The sequence below is a fragment of the Heloderma suspectum genome, chromosome 2 (assembly GCF_057233095.1).
Source record: "Heloderma suspectum isolate Gila_16-S chromosome 2, 16-S_ref, whole genome shotgun sequence".
NCBI lineage: Eukaryota > Metazoa > Chordata > Lepidosauria > Squamata > Helodermatidae > Heloderma > Heloderma suspectum.
Window position 1 is genome coordinate 176215123 of NC_139459.1, and position 21239 is coordinate 176236361.

The following is a 21239-nucleotide window of genomic DNA, read 5'->3' on the forward strand; positions in this document are numbered from 1 at the left end:
GTGTGTGTGTGTGTGTGTGTGTGTGTGTGTAGTTTGGGCCAATGCCTTTAAAGTGTGAATTACTATTTTATCTGCTACTACCTCCTTCCTTTCTTTCTCTATCCTTACCCCAAACACAGATCTCTTTGCCTTGTTCTGAACTCCACCCCCTTCCGGTTTTATTGTATTTGCAAGATGTGGGAGAAGTATACTTTTTACTATCCACCTTAACTGGCCATTGCCAGAGAGCTGAATTAAACAACCATCTACAGTTCCTGTTTTGTGAGTGAGAAGGCTGTCCACGTGTGTGTCCTCAGTTCTCTGCTCTCCTCCCCCCTCCAAAAAAATCCAGGAAGGAAGACATCCAATGAAAATTAGCGCAGGTTTCCTCCCTAAATGGCTTAAGGGCAGTGATCCAAATGTAACCTGTGTTAACCTGAGAGTGGAGGAAGCTTTCCATGTGTGTGGTCTCTCTCTGCTTCACATCTAAGAATCCAAACCACTACCATGCTTCCTTTTGCCCTCTCAAAATCAGATCAGTGTGTTTTTTTCATTCTCCAAACTCAATCTAGATGTGATTCAGCTAGTCTTAGTTAATTAACCTTGAAATGGCGAGGAGAAGAAGCCTCCCTAACAGTATGAAGGCACAGTTCCCTGCTGAATGTGGGAAGTGGTAGTAGACATCTCAGCACCTAGATGCCATTGGTGTGTGTGTAAAATCTCTTGACACTTATTGTCCAGAACTGTCAATTCCTAATGAGGTACACAGGTTGGAGTCAACTTTATTTCATATTTTGTTGTAGGAGCAAATATTCCGTATTTTCTTGCTCTTGTTATTTCTTTTGATGGCTCAATCTGAAGAGGGCATTTGTGTGTGTGTGTGTGTGTGTGTGTGTGAGTGAACCGTGGAAGTAACAATAGGCTGCCTTTTGGTTCCCTCTTTTTTACCTAGTTATGTTAATTCTTCAAACTTTTGCATACTGAGTAGTAAGTCCTATTGAACACATTCATGGTATTAAGCTATTAACCTTAATTCTTCAGCCCTGCCACATGGAGCCAGAAAGTATTTTCTACTGGTTGCTGTCACTTAGTGACCCTCTCCTCCCCACCCCTGCATGTCCAGTCATGTGAACACAATTTGAGAGATTCATTGATATGTTGTGACGGAGTAGGGCAAAAAGAAAGTATTCTAATGATGAAATGAGTAGGAATGAAGAAAATAGGAGAAGCAACATCATTAGGCAGATCCTCCCTGCCGCCATGTCTGCACTTGTTAATGGGGTCAGGACAGGTGTATAACACACTGTCATGTATCTCCTTTGAGCTGTAAGACATCAGAATGAAACTTGACATTTTAGGAGAGTTCTCCATTTGAAATTTGAACACATTCACCTCTGTACCTGGGGCGGGAAAAACAGAAGAAAGGAGATGCAGAAGGCATTATAATATCTCCAATATAAGGTCTTCCAACATTGTGCTTCACTTAGTACAGGACTGGATACCGGTATGGTAGTTGTCAAACTAGTATTTCTCTATTGCTAAATCAATGATTTCTTTTTGATTAATTTATTTTGAAAAGGGGGCTTCTATTGTTGACTGGTTTGTACATGCAGGTTTTAGTTGATATACGATGTTAGCCCAGTGGGATATAAGTGGACTTCTAGTGTTATTTTGGAAAGCAAATCCCTATTATGAAGGGTTGTATATTTCCAAAGGAGTTTGACTGGGAGAGCCTTTGTTTCCCATGTGACCTATCTGTAAGCATTTCCTGGGTGGGAAGAAAGCATTCAGGCTTTCACTTCCAGGAGACTTGGGTCAACACTACAGGGCTAACCCTTTGTCCAGTAAGTAGATGTGTAAAACCAGCCTATTAATCGTCGCTTTCCAAATCATAAAATTGCTTCCTGCAGCACCTTTTTGAAAGAGTTGGAAACGTGTTTTGGGGGGTTGAGGACAGATAGGATGCTGGTGGTGTGAAATAGCATAGGTCTCATTGATTACTAGTACCACTAGGCAAACTGAGGCAACTGCCTCAGGCAACAAATGCTGGTGAGTGGCAGGGAGGTGTTGAAGGACAGAGCTGTGTGTGTATGCCGCAAGACTTGCCCTGCACCGCCTAAGCCAGCTTGTTGTCCTTGGGTGTGTTGGAACGCGCTGTGTCATTCCTAATGTTGAAGTAAGATTCAACTCCCAGTCCAGTTTCTATATATGGAATGGGTGTGGGTGATTTTGTCTTTCACATCAGGCAGCCAAATGGTTTTTGGCCAGCGGTGATCCCATCCTTCAAAACTGGAGGACTCGTTTACGATGTTTTTGCCACAGCATCACAATCCTGAATCGGTAACAGGCGGCTCTTAGGCATGTTTACTCACGAGTAGATTCCACTGAATTCAATGAACCATGCAAGTGCATAGGTCTGTGTGCAAGTTGGCTGTCCTGATCTCGCACCCACCCCTTCTTCCTGCATTGAACAGGGGGTTGGACTCGATAGTCTTACAGGCCCCTTCCAACCCTACTATTCTATGATTCTGTGACTCGTGTCACAGTAGTTCTACATGGCATTAACCTCAGAAGCCATTCTTCTGACCTCCCCGCTCCCCTTAGAATTGACATCACTAGTTCTCCCAGTTAGTGAGGAGAATCTACAACACTGGTGACATTTGTCAGGGATGGAGCTCTTCTAAATCTGTAGCTTTCCACTCTAGTCTCCAAAGCAAAGTACATTACAGACTTTAAAAGATTAGACTGCTTATTCCATTTTGTCTGGTGGTGGGACTTCCTGCTTCATTTTCACATTTGTTTTTGCTCCTAAGGGGCAAAAGTGAAAGCTGCCTGTAGGAATCAAGGCAGAAATCTTTTTTTTTTTTTTAAAGTATGGCTGTGCTATGCACCTTCAAGATGCAACCAAGATACAGAGGAGTTTATGACAGCCCTGCAGTGTACTCCAATGTTTTTATGTACTGAGCAACTTCCAGTACATCGTAGCTATCCCTTTGCATAAGAACCAGGCGCTATCTATCTATCTATCTATCTATCTATCTATCTATCTATCTATCTATCTAAAATAAGGCACGTGGGTTTATTAATTAGGAAAGTAGTTATATATTGTTGGTTTTATTGTGATTTTATTTGTATTTTTAAGCATTATTGTAAAATGCCTAGAGACGTTTATGAGGCATTTACTATATAAATAGGAATGGAGGGCCTGTTGAGAAGTTAGGGCAAGGGCCTCATCCCCAAAACAGCCCACTAGGAAATGATTAATCCCTACTCCTTCGGATCAGTGCCATAGCGCCCCCCCTAACCTAAATCAAGGCAGGGCAATTTGTGGCCCTCCAGCTGTTGAGAGCTGCAGCCCAACCACAGCTGGAAGGCCACAAGTTGCCCACCTGTGTGTCTGGGATAAAACAACAGCCACGAGTTCGATCACAGATCTGTCAGTTTCAGCTACCACTTGCTTTCGGATTCCTAGTGAGGGTAAAGTCCTGCTCTCGCTACTCAACATGCAGCAAGGCTCCATCTCCCTCCGCTCCACACAGAAACTGGGGCTTCTATTCTCTGGCAGGCTGAGGCTTCGTGCTTTGCCATCAGAGGCAGGAGCTCAAGTGTGACGGAGATCATGGCCATTTCTTTAGGAGGAGCTATGCCCACATGTACAGGTGAAGAGAGAGAGTGGTGATCATTGCTCGGTGTTGGAATGGAAATCCCCCTGTGGAACTGTGCTTCAGATATTCTTGGCAAAGAAGCAGGGCACCCACACCCCTTTATTTATTAAGCAAGCAAGCACTTGGGAGCCCCCCCAAATCCTATTCCAGAAATCCATATTTGTGCAATGCCTTTTATTAGGCCAACCCAAAGATCACCCAAAATGTGCAAGCTTTCAAGATCTCTTCACCAGGCAAGATGTTACAAAAAGCAGGTTGTAGGGTATGTGTGTGTGTGTTTGTATGTATGTATGTATAGTTGACTGAGCTTCTTAAGCCTTGCTTCTTGCCTGAGAGGGGTGAGAACAGTGGGCCGGACCAGGCAGGCAGCAGGACTGCCCTGGCAACTGATCTTGGAGTAGGAGAGAGGAGAGGGGTAAAGGGAAACGTGCACAACTCTTGGCCCCCAGGCTGACTTGGAGCCAGGATTGCTTGATGCAGTCTGGGAAGTGTGATTGGACTGAAACACTCCCCCAGGCCTGTACAGCTTGTGACCTGCCAAGCAAAACGTAGTCTGTACGCCCGATAGTTGGACTTGATGGCCTTGTAGGCCCCTTCCAACCCTAGTATTCTATAATTCTATTATATAATGGCCCTCCACGAGCTTAATAAGCATGCAGGTTTAGCTGCTTGCCTGGGACTGCAAAAATGGGGGTTGTGGTGGTGGGGAGTTGTTTGCCAAGCATCTGACAGGCCATGTTGGGTTGTGTTTGGCTTGGTGGGTTATCTGTTGTGCAGGCGTGCCCTACCCCAGCCCTCCTCTACCTGGTGCCCTCTGGACCTTTTGGACTTCAGTGTCCATCAGCCCCAGCCATCATGGCCAGTGTTCAGGGATCCTGGGAGTTGTAGTCCAAAGCACCTGCGGAACATCGCCTCGGCAGTGGCAAAGCATTTAAAAAACGAAGGCTGCAATCCTAAACCCACTTACCTGGGAGTAAGCCCCTTTGAACTCAATGGACCTTACTTCTGAGGAGATACGTATAGGATTACACTGTCAGAGCCTTTATTTTGGTGCACTTCTCCAGGGGGTGCTGGAGTAACGATAACGCCCCCCCGGCCCCCCCCGGTATTTTTGTTGTTGCCCATGGAGGCTGGTGGCCCCAATTTTGGTGGGGCTGTGAGTCCATTCTGGATTTCAGTCAGAACCAGCCAGAACTCTAAAGGAGCTATCCAAGGTGCTGAAACTATTTTGGGGATAGGGTTCAGCACCTTGGATAGCTCGTTTAGGGTTCTGGTTGGTTCTGACTGAAACCCAGAATGGAATTACAGCCCCACCGAGATCGGAGCCACCAGCCTCCACTGTTCTTCCTCCCTCATTTTCGGTAACCCCCCTCTCAGGGGCACGATTCTGTCGGATTGCGAAAGAAAGAAATGCCGTGACCATTTATACACGAGAGAAAGAACCGTAGCTTTCTTTCGAACAGCCTTCCGCAAGCTGGTGCTCTCCAGATGTTTTGCACTTCAGTTCCCATCAGTCCCAGGCGCAGCATGGCCAATGGTCGGGGTTCTGAAAGCTGTCGTCCCAAACATCTGGAGGGCAGAGATCGATCGAATTCTTAACGCAACCCGAAAGTCAGAGTTCAAGCATGCCGCTCTCCCCTTTCTATCTCTATGGTCTCTCTCTCGCTCTTTGAGCCTGTCGTTATCTGCCCTTCATCACGTGCGGCGTGGGAGGGGCCGGAGGGGGGGAGAGAACATCACGGAGTTTTCTGCCTCCGTCACATTAGGGGTTACTTCCGCTTCCGGGGCGTCCGCGGGGAGTCGCTTGCGTTGGGGGGTGTACCCTCTTCTCCCGCCTCCCCCCATCCCCGTCGGTGAGGCAGGGAAGGGGTCGCGGGCGCCTTCTTGTCGCCGCATGCGAAGCCCTCGCATCGAGGCCTGGTGCGGTTTCCTTGAGGCCTGAGGAGAGACGCGGGTGAGTGAGGCGCCGGAGCTGGGCCTTTAAGAGACGGGCGGGAGATGCGGGTTTAAGAGACACACCCGGTGGTGCAGTTGGGTAGTTTTGGACCCGACTCCCCCAACCTGGTGCTGTCCATACAGGCGTGTGACTATAAGGCCCATCCGCCCCGACCAGCATGGCCACTGCTCAGGGATCATGGGAATTACAGTCTGAAACATCTGGGGGCCACTGGGTTACCTCCCTCTGATCTATAAACGGGCTGAAGGGAGTTGTAGTCCCAAACATCTGGAGGACACCAGGTCCGGGAGGGGCGTTTTAGACTCTGGTCATAATGTCCTCCCCCCAGGCCCCCTCTTTAGCTGGCAATGTGTCTTACTTCGCTTCCTTCAAAATGTGACAAGCCAGATGTGTTGTGTTTTGGGTTCGGTTTGCAGAGGAAGGGCATGGACTTCTGCCCCAAAGCCCTGTCCTGGAAGACTGCACTGCTGGATGAAGGGGGTGTGGCAGGCCTGGGGGTGGAGAGATGTGTGGCTGATGGATGTGTGAGGTAGTGGCGGCAGCGCCTATTTTGGAGAGTCTTCCTCCTCAGTGACTAACTTCCAAATTGTGTGTTTGGGCATGCTAGTGAGTCACATACAGACAGAACTGCAGTAAATAACTAAAGGCTCCCATGAGACCAAAGTGCCCCTTCCACATCTCCAGGGGAGGCTGCCTTTTGTGCTTCTTCAGTATTCGCTGTTCAGTGTTCCAACCAAGGCCCATTCTGCTTAGAGATGGAGGGAGGAAATTTGGTTTTGTCTGTTGGGTGTACTTGTAGCATTCACTTTTCCCTATTGCAGAGATTCAGCAGAATTAATTGCCCTTTGAGTCTCTACTTCAGCCTTCCCCAGCCTGGTGCTCTCCAGATATTTTGGACTCTGATTCCCATCAGCCCGAGCTAGCATGGCCAATTGTCAGGACTGCTTCAAGTTGTAGTCCAAAACATCTGGAGGGCACCAGGTTGGGGAAGGTTGCTATCGTTTGCTACCTCCTAATCAGGCTGCAAGAGTTTGGATGTAAGGATGAAGCATGCCTCAATTTTACTTTGGAAACATGCCTTGCTTCTCCAGAGGTTGGGAAGGAATGTTAAGAATGAGCATTTTCCGTACTTACATGTATTACCCATAAGTGTCTATGGTATAGTATCAAGGCTGAACTCAAAACAAGATGGCCATGCAGGCAGTATTCCTATAACGTGGAGTGTGGTAAGGTTGTCCTATTTGTTTTACTATTATTGTTAGGGCCTGATTCACCCTTGCGTGGAGACCACTTGGATTCTTCTACACTCAGTTGCTATATATGTGGAGCTGGTTCATACCTGCTTGATTGTCACTTCATATGCCATGTGTGAATTGGTCTTCATAGGTATAACATTGTAGGTATAGCTGTGAGGTTCTGGAAGCCAAATTTAGGTTGCTAGGTAGGAGGTTGAAATCCAGGACCACCACAGTGGCTTTCTCTGAAATCCTACCAGTTCCATTTGCAGGGCCAGCTAGACAGGCAAAGCTGAGGAGTCTTAATGCCTGGATGAGACAGTGGTGCAGGGAGGAGGGGTTCAGATTAGTTAGGCACTGGGGAACACTTTGTGACAAGCTGGGCCTGTACAAGAGAACTGTACTCCACTTGAACCAAAATGGAACCAGACTGCTGGCGTTAAACATAAAAAGGGTGGCAGAGCAGCTTTTAAACTAAACCCTGGGGGAAAGCCGACAGGAGCTGGGAAGCATCCAGTTCAGGTTAAATCATCCCAAGGGGATGAAGATGAAAATGTTTTTGATTGCCTAAATGTAGAAAGGGAGGAAATAGGCCAGGAGTACATGGTAGAACATAATAGCCAATCAAAGAGACCAAAGTCCCATAGCAAAAGATGCACACGACAGAGACATCTGGGGAGGGACCCCATGTATAGGTATTTCTGTGCAAATGCTAGAAGCCTCCGAGGCAAAATGGGAGACTTGGAGTGCTTGATTTTAAAGGAGAACCTGGATATAGTGGGCATTACAGAAACCTGGTGGAATGGAGAGAACCAGTGGGATACGGTCATCTCTGGATATAAACTCTACAGGGAGGACAGGGAAGGTGTACTGGGGGAGGTGTTGCCCTGTACGTCAAAGAGGGCATAGTGTTGAGTGGGCTAGAACACCTAAAAGATGTAGGCTCTTCCATAGAAGCTCTGTGGGTGACAATACCAGGCTCCAAAACTAATGTAGTGCTAGGAATGTGCTACCATCCCCGAGTCCAGAATGCTCAAAGTGACTTTGAGATGGAAAACATAGTCAAGGAGGCCTCCAAACAAGGAAGTGTTGTAATAATGGGCGACTTCAATTCATCCTCATGGTGATCACTCGTGACCAAGTAAGATTGTCTTCCGGGGTAGAGTCTTAGCAGTGGGTCTGTAGGTGGCTGTGAAGGCCAATTCTGGATCCACACAGCCTCCCACAGTGAGGACATAGGTTTCCAGGTGGAAGGCGATCACGATGAGGATTTGCTTGATGTGCCTTCCGCTGAGCTCGTTTCTCCCTTTCGCCCTGTACTCGTGCTTCTTCAAAGTCCATAGCGCCTTTAATACAGGCTGACCTCCAGGTGGAATGCTCATGGGTTAGAGCTTCCCAGTTCTCGATGCTTATGTTACATTTTTTTAGATTAGCTTTGAGAACATCTTTAAATCTCTTTTGCTGTCCACCAATATTCCATTTTCCATTCATAAGTTGGGAATAAAGTAGCTGCTTTGTAAGACGATGATCACGCATTCGAACAACATGGCCGGTCCAGCGAAGTTGATGTTGGAGAATCATTGTTTCAACGCTGGTGGTCTTTGCTTCTTCCAGTTGGACTTCAATTTACCCCACATTGACTGAATAAATGCATGTTCCAGTCATGACAAAGAGGTTAAATTTCTAGATGCACTAAATGATTGTGCTCTAGAACAGTTGGTCATGGAACCGACCAGAGAGGAGGTGACCTTGGATTTAATCCTAAGTGGTGTCGCCCAGGACCTAGTACGAGATGTAAATGTTGTTGAATCAACTGCAAGCAGTGACCACACTGCAATCAGATTGAATATATAAAGTGGAAAATTGCTTAGGAAGTCCAACGCAGTCACATTTGATTTCAAAAGAGGAAACTTCTCTGAAGTGAGGGAACTGGCAAAAAAGAAGTTAAAAGGGGGAGTCAAGAGAATTAAATCCCTTCAAAATGCTTGGAGATTACTCAAAACCATAGTAATAGAAGCCCAGCTAAAATGTATACCACAGGTTAGGAAAGGTAGCACCAAGTCCAAGAGGTCGCTGGCATGGTTAACAAACAGTGTTAAGGGAGCTATTAGAGAAAAGAGAGCTTCCTCCAGAAAATGGAAGTCTTGCCCAAGTGAGGAAAACAAAAGGGAGCACAAGCTTGCACAAATGTGATGCAAACAGACAATAAGAGATGCGAAAAAGCATTTTGAAGAGCAGATAGCTAACGTTATCAAGGCCTACAATAAAGGATTCTTTAAATATATCAGAAGCAGAAAACCAGCTAGGGAGGCGGTTGGACCTTTGGATGACAATGGAGTTAAAGGAGTACTGAAGGAGGACAAGGAGATTGCAGAGAAACTGAATGGATTCTTTTCATCTGTATTCACTGCAGAAGATATAGGACAGATACTTGTGCCTGAACTGATGTTTTCAGGAAGGAGTGTGAGGAACTGAGGCAAATAGTGGTGACAAAAGATGAAGTTCTCAACCTTATTGATAAATTGAAAGCAAATAAATCACCAGGCCCAGATGGTATCCATCCTAGAGTTCTTAAAGAACTCAAATATGAAATTACTGAAATTCTAACCAAAATATGCAAGATGTCCCTAAGATCAGCCTCTATACCAAAGGACTGGAAGATGTCCAATGTAACACCAATTTTCAAAAAGGGATCTGAGGGGATCTGGAAATTACAGGCTGGTTAGCTTGACGTCCATTCCAGGTAAAGTGGTTGAAGGCATTATTAAAGATAAAGTTAGTAAGCATATAGAAGGGCAATCCCTGCTGAAAAAGGATCAACACAGCTTCCACAAAGGCAAGTCCTGTCTCCTAACCTTTTAGAGCTCTTTGAGTGTCAATAAACATGTGGACAGGGGAGATCTGGTACACATTGTTTACTTGGACTTTCAAAAGACTTTTGACAAAGTCCCTCACCAAAGACTCCTGAGCAAACTTAGCAGTCCTGGAATAAGAGGACAGGTCCTGTTATGGATCAGTAACTGCTTAAAGAACAGAAAGCAGAGAGTAGGAATAAATGGTAAATTCTCCCAATGGAGGGAAGTAAATAGTGGGGTCCCACAGGGGTCTGTATTAGGACAAATGGTTTTCAACCTGTTCAAAAATGATCTGGAATTAGGAGTGAGCAGTGAAGTGGCCAAGTTTGTGGATGACACCAAATTATTTAGGGTAGTTAAAACAAAAAGGGATTGTGAAGAGTTCTGAAAGGATCTCTCCAACCTGGGAGAATGGGCTTCCAAATGGCAAATGCGGTTCATTGTAAGCAAGCGTAAAGTGATGCATGTTGGGGCAAAAAAATCCCAACTTCAAGTATAACCTGATGGGATCTGAGTTAGTGGTGACCAACCAAGAAGGAGATCTTGGGGTTGTGGTGGACAGCTTGATGAAGATGTCAACTCAGTGTGCGACTGCTGTAAAAAAGGCAAACTCCATGTTAGGCATAATTAGAAAAGGAATTGAGAATAAAACTGCCAATATCACACTGCCCCTATACAAATCTATGGTGCGACCACACTTGGAATACTGGGTGCCGTTCTGGTCACCACACCTAAGCAAAGGTATTGTAGAACTGGAAAAAGTGCGGAAAAGGGCAACTAGAACGATCAAGGGGCTGGAACATCTCCTCTATGAGAGAAGGTTACAAGAGCTGGGCTTGTTTAGCTTGGAAAAAAGGAGGGTAAGGGGAGACATGATAGACGTGTACAGAATTATGCATGGTGTGGAGAATATGGATAGGGAGACACTTTTCTCCCTCTCTCAAAATACTAGAACCTGGGGTCATCCTTGAAGCTGATTGGTGGGAGATTCAGGACAGATAAAAGGAAGTACTTCACACAGTACATAGTTAAACTATGGAATTTGCTATCACAGGAGGTAGTGATGGCCACCAGTTTGGATGGCTTTAAATGTTGTTGTTCAGTCGTTCAGTCGTGTCCGACTCTTCGTGACCCCATGGACCATAGCACGCCAGGCCTTCCTGTCCTGCGCTCTCTCCCGGAGCGTGCTCAAGTTCATATTCATTGCATCCGTGATGCTATCTAGCCATCTCATCCTCTGTCGTCCCCTTCTCCTTTTGCCTTCAGTCTTTCCCAGCATCAGGGTCTTTTCCAGGGAGTTTTCTCTTCGCATTAGGTGGCCAAAATATTGGAGCTTCAGCTTCATTATCTGTCCTTCCAATGAGCACTCAGGGTTGATTTCCTTTAGGATGGACTGATTTGACCTCCTTGCAGTCCAGGGGACTCGTAAGAGTCTTCTCCAGCACCACAGTTCGAAAGCATCAATTCTTCGGCGCTCAGCCTTCCTTATAGTCCAGCTCTCACAGCCATACATTACTACTGGGAAAACCATAGCTTTGATTAGACGGACCTTTGTTGGCAAGGTGATGTCTCTGCTTCTTACTATGCTGTCTAGGTTGGCCATAGCTTTCCTCCCAAGGAGCAAGCGTCTTTTAATTTCATGGCTACAGTCACCGTCTGCGGTGATCTTGGAGCCCAAGAAAGTAAAATCTGTCACTGCTTCCATTTCTTCCCCTTCTATATGCCAGGAAGTGATGGGGCCAGATGCCATGATCTTCGTTTTTTTAATGTTGAGTTTCAAACCAGCTTTTGCACTCTCCTCTTTCACCCTCAACAAGAGGCTCTTGAGATCCTCTTCGCTTTCTGCCATTAGGGTGGTATCGTCTGCATATCGGAGGTTGTTGATAATTCTCCCAGCAATCTTAATTCCGACCTCTGATTCATCCAACCCGGCATTTCTCATGATGTACTCTGCATATAAGTTAAATAAGCAGGGTGACAATATGCAGCCTTGTCGTACTCCTTTCCCAATTTTGAACCAATCGGTTGTTCCATGTCTGGTTCTTACTGTTGCTTCTTGACCCTCGTACAAGTTTCTCAGGAGACAGGTAAGGTGGTCTGGTACTCCCATCACTTTCAGAATTTGCCACAGTTTGTTGTGATCCACACAATCAAAGGCTTTAGCATAGTCAATGAAGCAGAAATAGACGTTTTTCTGGAATTCTCTTGCTTTCTCCATGATGCAGCGAATGTTGGCGATTTGATCTCTAGTTCCTCTGCCTCTTCGAAACCCAGCTTGTACTTCCGGTAGTTCTCGGTTCGCATACTGCTGAAGCCTAGCTTGTAGGATTTTGAGCATCACCTTGCTGGCATGTGAAATGAGCGCAATTGTGCGGTAGTTTGAACACTCTTTGGCGTTGCCCTTCTTTGGAATTGGAATGTAAACTGACCTTTTCCAGTCTTGCGGCCACTGTTGAGTGTTCCAGATTTGTTGGCATATTGAATGCAGCACTTTAACAGCATCATCTTTTAGGATTTTAAATAGCTCAGCTGGAATACTGTCATCTCCACTAGCTTTGTTGTTACTAATGCTTCCTAAGGCCCACTTGACTTCACTCTCCAGGATGTCCGGCTCAAGTTCAGTGACCGCACTTTCATGGCTATCAGGGACATTCAGATCTTTCCTGTATAGTTCTTCTGTGTATTCTTTCCACCTCTTCTTAATCTCATCGGCTTCTGTTAGGTCCCTGCCTTCTTTGTCCTTTATCATGCCCGTCTTTGCACAAAACGTTCCCTTGAGATCTCCAATTTTCTTGAAGAGATCTCTAGTCTTTCCCATTCTGTTGTTTTCCTCGATTTCTTTGCATTGTTCATTTAAGAAGGCCTTCTTGTCTCTCCTTGCTATTCTCTGGAACTCTGCATTCAGTTGGGTATATCTTCCCCTTTCTCCCTTGCTTTTCGCTTCTCTTCTTTCCTCAGCTACTTGTAAAGCCTCCTCAGACAGCCACTTGGCTTTCTTGCATTTCTTTTTCTTTGGGATGGATTGAGTTGCTGCCTCCTGAACAATGTTACGGACCTCCGTCCATAGCTCCTCAGGCACTCTGTCTATCAGGTCTAATCCCTGAAATCTATTCCTCACCTCCACTGTATATTCATCAGGGATATGATTTAGGTCATACCTGAACGGTTTAGTGGTTTTCCCTACGTTCTTCAATTTAAGCCGAAATTTTGCAAGAAGCAGCTCATGATCTGAGCCACAGTCAGCTCCAGGTCTTGTTTTTACTGACTGTATGGAGCTTCTCCATCTTTGGCTGCAAAGGACATAATCAATCTGATTTCGATATTGACCATCTGGTGACGTCCATGTGTAGAGTCGCCTCTTGTGCTGTTGGAAAAGAGTGTTTGCTATGATCAGCATGTTCTCTTGGCAAAACTCTATTAGCTTTCGTCCTGCTTCATTTTGTACACCAAGGCCATGCCTGCCTGTTATCCCGGTGATTTCTTGACTTCCTACTTTAGCATTCCAATCCCCTATGATGAAGAGGGCATCTTTTTTTGGTGTTAGTTCTAGAAGGTGTTGTAGGTCTTCATAGAACCGATCAACCTCAGCTTCTTCGGCCTCAGTGGTTGGGGCATAGACTTGAATTACTGTGATGTTGAATGGTTTGCCTTGGATTCGTACTGAGATCATTCTATCATTTTTAAGATTGTACCCCAGTACTGCTTTTCCCACCCTTTTGTTGACTATGAGTGCTATTCCATTTCTTCTAAGGGATTCTTGCCCACAATAGTAGATATGATGGTCACCTGAATTAAATTCGCCCATGCCTGTCCATTTTAGTTCGCTGATTCCCAAGATGTCGATGTTCAATCTTGCCATCTCATGTTTGACCACCTCCAGCTTACCTTGATTCATTGATCTGACATTCCAGGTTCCTAAACAATATTGTTCTTTACAGCATCGGATTTTCTTTTCACCACCAGACACATCCACAGCTGAGTGTCCTTTCGGGTTTGGCCCAGCCGCTTCACTCTTTCTGGCGCTACTTGGAAATACCCTCTGCTCTTCCCCAGTAGCATATTGGACACCTTCCGACCTGAGGGGCTCATCTTCCGGCGTCATCTCTTTTAGCCTTGTGATACGTTCCATGGGGTTTTCTTGGCAAGAATACTGGAGTGGGTTGCCATTTCCTTCTCCAGTGGACCACATTTTGTCAGAACTCTCTGCCATGACCTGTCCGTCTTGGGTGGCCCTGCACGGCATAGCTTATGGCTTCACTGAGTTACGCAAGCCCCTTCGCCACAACAAGGCAGTGATCCATGAAGGGGGGCTTTAAATGAGGATTAGACAAATTCCTGGAGGAAAATGCTGTCAGTGGCTACTAGTTTTGATGGCTATGTGCTACCTGCAGTACCAGAGGCAGTGAGCCTATGTACACCAGTTGCTGGGGAACATGGGTGAGAGGGTGCTGTTGTGCCTGTGTCCTTCTTGTGGGTTCCTGGTCAACAGCTGGTTGGCCACTGTGTGAACAGAATGCTGGACTAGATGGACCCTTGGTTTGAGCCAGCATGGATGTTGTTATGTAACATCACAAAAAGAATACTTGCTTTGCCTCAAATGCTGCGTTCTTTAATGGAGCCAGTTCATGTATTCAGGTGCCCATCAACAAGTTTAGAGAAATTAAGTGATGTATATGTATGTGTGAATGAAGCCTTCGTGTCTGGCAATGGAATGTGTGGATTGATGACGCACTGTATTTGAAGTGATGTGGGGATATATGAAAGTTCTGTCTGTGGCATTATATCTGGACCATTCACATATGCAAGTCATGGCACGAAAATATGTTTATCAAGCAGCAAATATTTGCATGTGAATGAACTTTTTTTTTCCTGGAAGAAAAACTTCACAGTAGCTCCCTGGGTAGGCTTTGATTATCTGCATTTAGCAGGTGTTGGGATGCTGGGGATTGGTGATTGCAGGGAGACTGATGTAGTTTTATTGCTGAACGGAGGTATTCTCAGCCTGATTCTGAAACAATGGGTGAGTTCGCATGTCACGCTAAGCCACCCTTAGAATAAGCCACGGTGGGTGGGTGGCTTGTCTGTTGCTCCCAATAGATGATCGCTTGCTTGGAGGCTTGCTGTGACTTGTTTTTCCCTCAGCCCCTCTCAGTCATCCCGGCTGCTGCTAGCACTTATCCCAGGGGCCTTTGCAGCAGAAATCCTCATTTCCTCGTTCCCTACATCAGAACCCTTTCTGCAATTGATCTGCTGGGGTTGCCAGCTGATGAGGGAAGCTCCCCTCTCCGGCATCAGATCACCAAAGGGGTGTAAGTTTCTGAGCCCATATAAATGCGGGAACGTGTTCGCAAACTTTTATTTTTATTTTAGGGGTCTTGCCCAAGTGCACAGGACCGCAAGACTACTTGTCCGCTATTAAGCCCAGCATAGCCATATCCCCCTCTTGTCAGTGTCCTTGTCAGTTTTATCCTCCGGTTTGGCACTTCCTGAGTGACACCCCCGCCCATTGCAAAAATGAAATAATTGTTTGAGCTCTTATGGATGCGGAGTGCCTTCCCAGTTATTTTGCAGGGGTATTGCACAAGTGGGCAAGACCACCTGTTCACTATTCAGCCACCCAATCAAGGGGAAGACGAGGATGAAACTTTTGAAAAGCAAATAGCCAATATTTTAAGGAAGCACAGTGTAGTAGTAACGGGGGACTTCAATTTCCCCGATATTTGTTGGGAGGCAAATTCTGCAAAACATGGCCCCTCCAGGAAATTCCTGATTTGTGTGGCGGATAACTTTCTCCTACAGAAAGTAGCGGAAGGAACTAGAGGATCAGCTATCCTTGACTTGATCCTAACCAACAGAGATGACTTAGTGGATAAAGTAGCAGTTACAGGAACTCTGGGGGAAAGCAACCATGTTGTACTTCAGTTCTTGGATCTAAAGGAAGCAAAAGCTGAATGTAGTCAAACGCGTACCCTGGATTTTAGGAAAGCTGATTTTCATAACCTCAGAACAATGATCAGTCAGGTCCCATGGCAAGCGACTCTAATGAGAAAAGGAGTCCAAGATGGGTGGGAGCTTTTAAAAAAGGAAATTCTCAAGGCACAATCACAAACAATTCCAACAAGAAGAAAAGGTGGAAGACAACAGAAGAAGCCACTGTGGCTTTACAGAAAGCTTAGAGATGACCTGAAAACAAAAAAGGACACATATAGGAAGTGGAAAGAAGGCCAAGTAACGAAGGAAGAGTCCAGGCAGGTAGCACAGAATTGCAGGGATGGCGTCAGGAAGGCTAAAGCTGAGCATGAGCTGAGGTTAGCAAGGGATGCTAAAAAGAATTAAAAGGCTTTCTTCAGCTATGTGCATAGTAAAAGGCAGAGGAAAGAAGTGGTTATTCGGCTATTAAATAAGGATGGCAAAATGAAAAGGCAGAGGTGCTCAATTCCTACTTTGGCTCAGTCTTCTCCCAAAAGAGGGTCTATGACCCCCCTGGCAAAGGAGAAGTACAGGCTGAAGGGGCAGGATTGCAGCTTGAGATCGATACGCATATGGTGAAGGAACACCTAATGACTTTGAATGAGTTCAAATCTCCAGGGCCAGATGAACTGCATCCTAGAGTCATAAAGGAACTGGCAGAAGAGCTCTCAGAACCACTGTCTATTCTCTTTGAGAAATCATGGATGATGGGTGAAGTGCCAGCTGACTGGAGGAGGGCTAATGTTGTCCCTATCTTCAAAAAGGGTCAAAAGGAGGAACCAGGGAACTACAGACCAGTCAGTCTGACATCAATCCCTGGGAAAATTCTGGAGCAGATTCTAAAGCAATCCATCTGTAAGCACCTTGAAAGCAATGCAGTGATTACTCGAAGCCAATATGGATTTGTCAAGAACAACTCCTGCCAGATGAATCTGATCTCATTTTTTGATCAAGTAAACTCCCTTGTGAACCATGGGAATGCTGTAGACATCATATACCTCGACTTCAGCAAAGCTTTCGACAAAGTGCCCCATGATCTCCTGATGAGCAAACTAGCTCAAAGTGGGCTAGATGAAACAACGATCCGGTGGAACCACAGTTGGCTACAGAATTGTACTCAAAGAGTGCTTATCAATGGGACCTTCCCAAACTGGGGAGAGGTAACGAGTGGGGTAGCGCAGGGCTCAGTCCTGGGCCCAGTGCTCTTCAACATTTTTATTAATGACTTGGAGGAGGAGGAGGTGCAGGGAATGCTGATCAAATTTGCAGATGACACAAAATTGGGCGGGATAGCTAATACTTTGGAAGATAGAAACAAAATTCAAAGGGATCTTGATAGACTGGAGCGCTGGGCAGAAAACAACAGAATGACATTTCATAGGGATAAATGCCAAGTTCTGCACATAGGAAAAAGAAACCAAATGCACAGTTACAAGATGGGGGATACGGGGCTCAACCACACTACAAGCGAGAAGGATCTTGGAATTGTTGTGCATCACAAGCTGAATATGAGCCAACAATGTGATGTGGCTGCAAAAAAAGCAAATGCTCTTTTGGGTTGCATTAATAGAAGCATAGCTTCCAAATCCCGGGAAGTACTAGTTCCCCTCTACTCAGCACTGGTTAGGCCTCATCTGGAGTACTGTGTCCAGTTCTGGGTACCGCACTTTAAGAAGAATGCAGACAAACTGGAGAGGGGTCAGAGGAGGGCAGCGAAGATGATCAGGGGACTGGAAACAAAGCCCTGTGAGGAGAGACTGAAAGAACTGGGCATGCTTAGCCTTGAGAAGAGAAGACTGAGGGGAGATATGATAGCGCTCTTCAAGTCCTTGAAAGGTTGTCACAGAGAGGAAGGCCAGGATCTCTTCTTGATCATCCCAGAGTGCAGGACATGGAATAGTGGGCTCAAGTTACAGGAAGCCAGATTCCGGCTGAACATCAGGAGAAACGTCCTGATTGTTAGAGCAATACGACAATGGAACCAGTTCCCTCAGGAGGTGGTGGGCTCTCCCACACTGGAGGCGTTCAAGATGAGGCTGGACAGTCATCTGTCAGGGATGCTCTGACTTGGATTCCTGCATTGGGCAGGGGGTTGGACTTGATGGTCTTATAGGACCCTTCCAACCCTACTATTCCGTGATTCTATGATTCTATGATTTAGCCAAGAATACTGATATCCCTCTCTTACCAATGTCCTTGTCCATTTCATTCTCCTCTTCAGTGCTTCCCTTGCTAGCATACACTTTTTTTTTTAAAGGCTGCGTCATGTTTTACTGAAGTAATAACACCTGCCCATAAACCTTCTCTCCTGCAGCTGCCAGCCACTCTCAGCTCCCCGCTAGTTGTCACATGTACATGAGGCTTACAGAGCAGTGAGAGGGATCACTAAACATATGCAAATTTCAAGGCAGAGCTGGGACCAAGTGGGTAAACATACAAAAATTTCAAGGCAGACAGGTGAGGCAGATTGCTAAAAATATACAAATTTCATGGCAGAGCAGTAAAAAGGAGGGGGAAATTGTGCAAATTTCAATGCAGAGCAGTAGGAGGGGGAAATTATGCAAAATTCCTAGCAGTGAACATTCACTCCTGTGCACTTACGTGGGACCTAAAATAAATAGATAAAATTGCGAACATGTTCGGGACACTCTGGGGTGTCCTTTAAGATTTTTATGAGAAAATAAAAAATTCAACCTGAGACGGAGGGCTCTTGGAAGGCATGAAGGAGAATGGTGGGGGGCACTAGCAAGATTGCAAGGAGTGGCAGGGTTTTTTGCTGCTGTTGCTGAGGGGCTCTCTAACTGTTTCCAACAACCCACAATAAAATCCCCCTGCCGTGGTTGGGCGTCACAACAAGCCATCCTAAACAACCTTACTACAAGCCATGGGTTCTCAGCGTGGCTTGTTTGCAAAAACCTCCCGCAATGGAAAAACCACTCTGAGTTTGGATGTCATGCTAAGCCATCCTGCAACCACCCACTTTGGCTTAGCGTGACATGCGAACCAGGTCAGTAGTAATGTGATCACTGCCTGCTTCTGTTTCTCAGGCAGGTTAGGCTATAGCTTCAGCAACCAAACTTCTAAGTACAGTTAATGGATTAAAAGATTTTATTAAGTTATTTGATAGCAAATCACGCTCCCTACTCTTGGCCATGTTGGTAAACTTCTGATGACCACAAATGCTTAATGCAGTTGAGTCTAATATTCTACATAATGGGCAAAATTCTTTTCAAGAGTGATAGGAAAGACACTACCATGAGTGTAGGATAAAGCTTGGATGGGCTGAATTTTCTAACTCTATACAGTGCTGCTCAGCCTTTTTGGTCACATGTGCATCAGGCTTGGGGGTTGCCCATGTGCATGTATGCATATAGGTATGCATACACATTACCCCCCCAGCAGTCGTGATACAGATTTCTCTTTCCTCACTGCTAGCAGGAATTATCTGTATGAGGATCTGTGGGGAGGGAATGGAGGATACAGGCCACTGTGGCATGCGGGAAGTTTGATAGAAGAAACAATTTTGGTATGATTTTTACTATTCTGGTTCCCAGTAGTATCTGGCAAACTGAGTGGGTGTTCTGGAGGATTTTCTTGGCTGTTGTCCTGGTTTGTGTTGGAGCATGCTAAGTTTTGGGAGGGGGCCATAGCTTGGTGGTAGAGCATGTGCTGTATTTGCATAAAGTACCAGGTTCAAGCCTTGGAACCTTCACTTAAAAGGATCTTGGACAGCAGGAGCAGGAATGCTGCTGCCTGCCAGCATACTCACAGACAGGACTGAGCTGGAATAGACCAAGTGGATCTGACGTGGTATAAGGCAGCTTCATCTGTTCATCACCTCTCTCCCAACACATGGTTTCAGTGAGAAAGAGAGCGGTGGATTGTGGAAGACCAACTTGCAGTCCAGGGAGGCAACATGTTGGACTGTTTATGCATGAGGACAAGAGAGACTGATATGCTGTAGGCACAGGTGGGCAGCACATAGTCTGGATGGGGAGGTGGGGACAGATATGTTTGTCTTTACCATCCCTCCACCCTCCTGAAGCATCCCCATATAACGATGGAAGGATAACTTTTTAAGCCAGTTGCATATATCCCTCCCACCCCCAAATCCTACCTCCACGATAGTTACTATAAGTTGATAGGGTCTCCAGCAGGCCAGTTCTGTTCTCCATTGCGCTTTCCTCCCCCCCCCACCCCAATTGACACCCTCAACATCCTGTGGCTCAACTGCTCACAAAATTCAGTAGTTTCTGGAAAGTTATAGGTCATTGTTGGGCCATTTTGCGGGTTTTTCAATTTTTACTTTCCCTTTAATTTACAAAATAATGTACTTCTGTATATCTAGGAGCTTCCTTAGTATTTAAAAACCATTGTCTTATTTTTGGATGTTCCTGTTTCATTGTCAAGCTGGTAAATATTAGAGGGGATGATGATGATGATATCAGCATTTTAAGGGCTGGGTGTTCTTTTGTAATATTTGGGAGCTTCAGGCTGCAATCCTGAACACATTCACTAGGGAACAAACCCCATTGAACGTAATTGGATTTACTTCTGAATAAACATGTATAGAATAAAACTGCAGAATAAATGCAGCATGACTGTCAGTTGTAAAGTGACAAGCTGAAAAAAGTGGTATTGACTAAGGAACACACACACGCAGGGTGGAGAGTTTGCAGTGGAAAAGGTATGAGCAGGTAGTATAGTAGTTTGTGCGGATGTGACAAGTGTGAGGTTCCCAGCTTCTTTGACCAGATCTATGCTATATCACAAAACTAGTTTGAAAATAGCTAGTGATGTGTGTTTTCTGGAAAATTTTGAATTGGGAAATTGTACTATGCAGATTAGGTTAATTTGCATTTTTCATTTTGCATCAGAATATTTTCTGATGCCATAGAGCAGCCTTCCCCAACCTGGTGCCCTCCAGATGTTACCATTCCCAGCATTCCTGATTATTGGACATGCTGCCTGGGGCTGGTGGGACTTGAAGTCCAACACATCTGGAGAGGACCAGGCTACATTGTTTAAATATAAGGAAAAGAATCCAAAGGTATTGAAAACGGCTGAGACAATAATAAATTTTAGGAATCCAAAGAACTGTGTATGTTATACTGACAACCACTCACCTACAGCTTTGAAACTGCCAAGCTTGCCTCATATTGTATTTGTAATTGGCATCCATTCGTTGTTGCTAGTGTAAGTATGAAATGGAATTTTTTCCACAGCAAGATAAAGCAGTGGGCAATTTTCCATCCCACATCAATGGTAAAATGGGTTTCCCTGAAGAACCATAAGAATTGCAGCTCTGTGAGTATGCTGATAATAATCTCTGGCCTTCTCTGACCGTACCTCAAACCCTTGGCTAGAAAGGCTGTGGTCATCATAAGTCAATGTGAAATTGCAAAATTTTATAAAATTAATAAAAATGGCAACATCCTTAACAGCCATCCCAGTGTGACCAGACTAGGAGCCAGGAGAGTGTTCACTTCTTGTTGATCAATTGGCAATGGTGCTAGGGACGTGCTGCACATTTTTTCCTTAATGAAAATTCAGGGAAGATGACTTATCCCTGTAGGGT

The 21239-nt window shown here is 45.5% G+C and overlaps 1 protein-coding gene across 25 annotated transcripts in view; it reads left to right on the forward strand.

Moving 5' to 3' along the window:
* Window positions 1-21239, forward strand: part of LOC146353400 (methyl-CpG-binding domain protein 1-like) — an 80815-nt gene that overhangs the window by 606 nt on the left and 58970 nt on the right. For 9 of the 25 annotated variants that reach the window (XM_084836379.1, XM_084836372.1, XM_084836382.1 and 6 more), the window contains exon 1: window positions 5428-5598. The exons of 15 other annotated variants lie outside the window; for them this stretch is intronic. Coding sequence is in view for 1 of the 10 variants with exons in the window: in XM_084836371.1 (XP_084692497.1) it covers window positions 14708-14711 (4 nt within the window). In the remaining 9 variants the exon portion in view is untranslated. Of the gene's footprint in view, window positions 1-5427; window positions 5599-14648; window positions 14712-21239 lie in introns of those variants that run through there. One more of the 25 variants, XM_084836371.1, reaches the window with a different exon arrangement.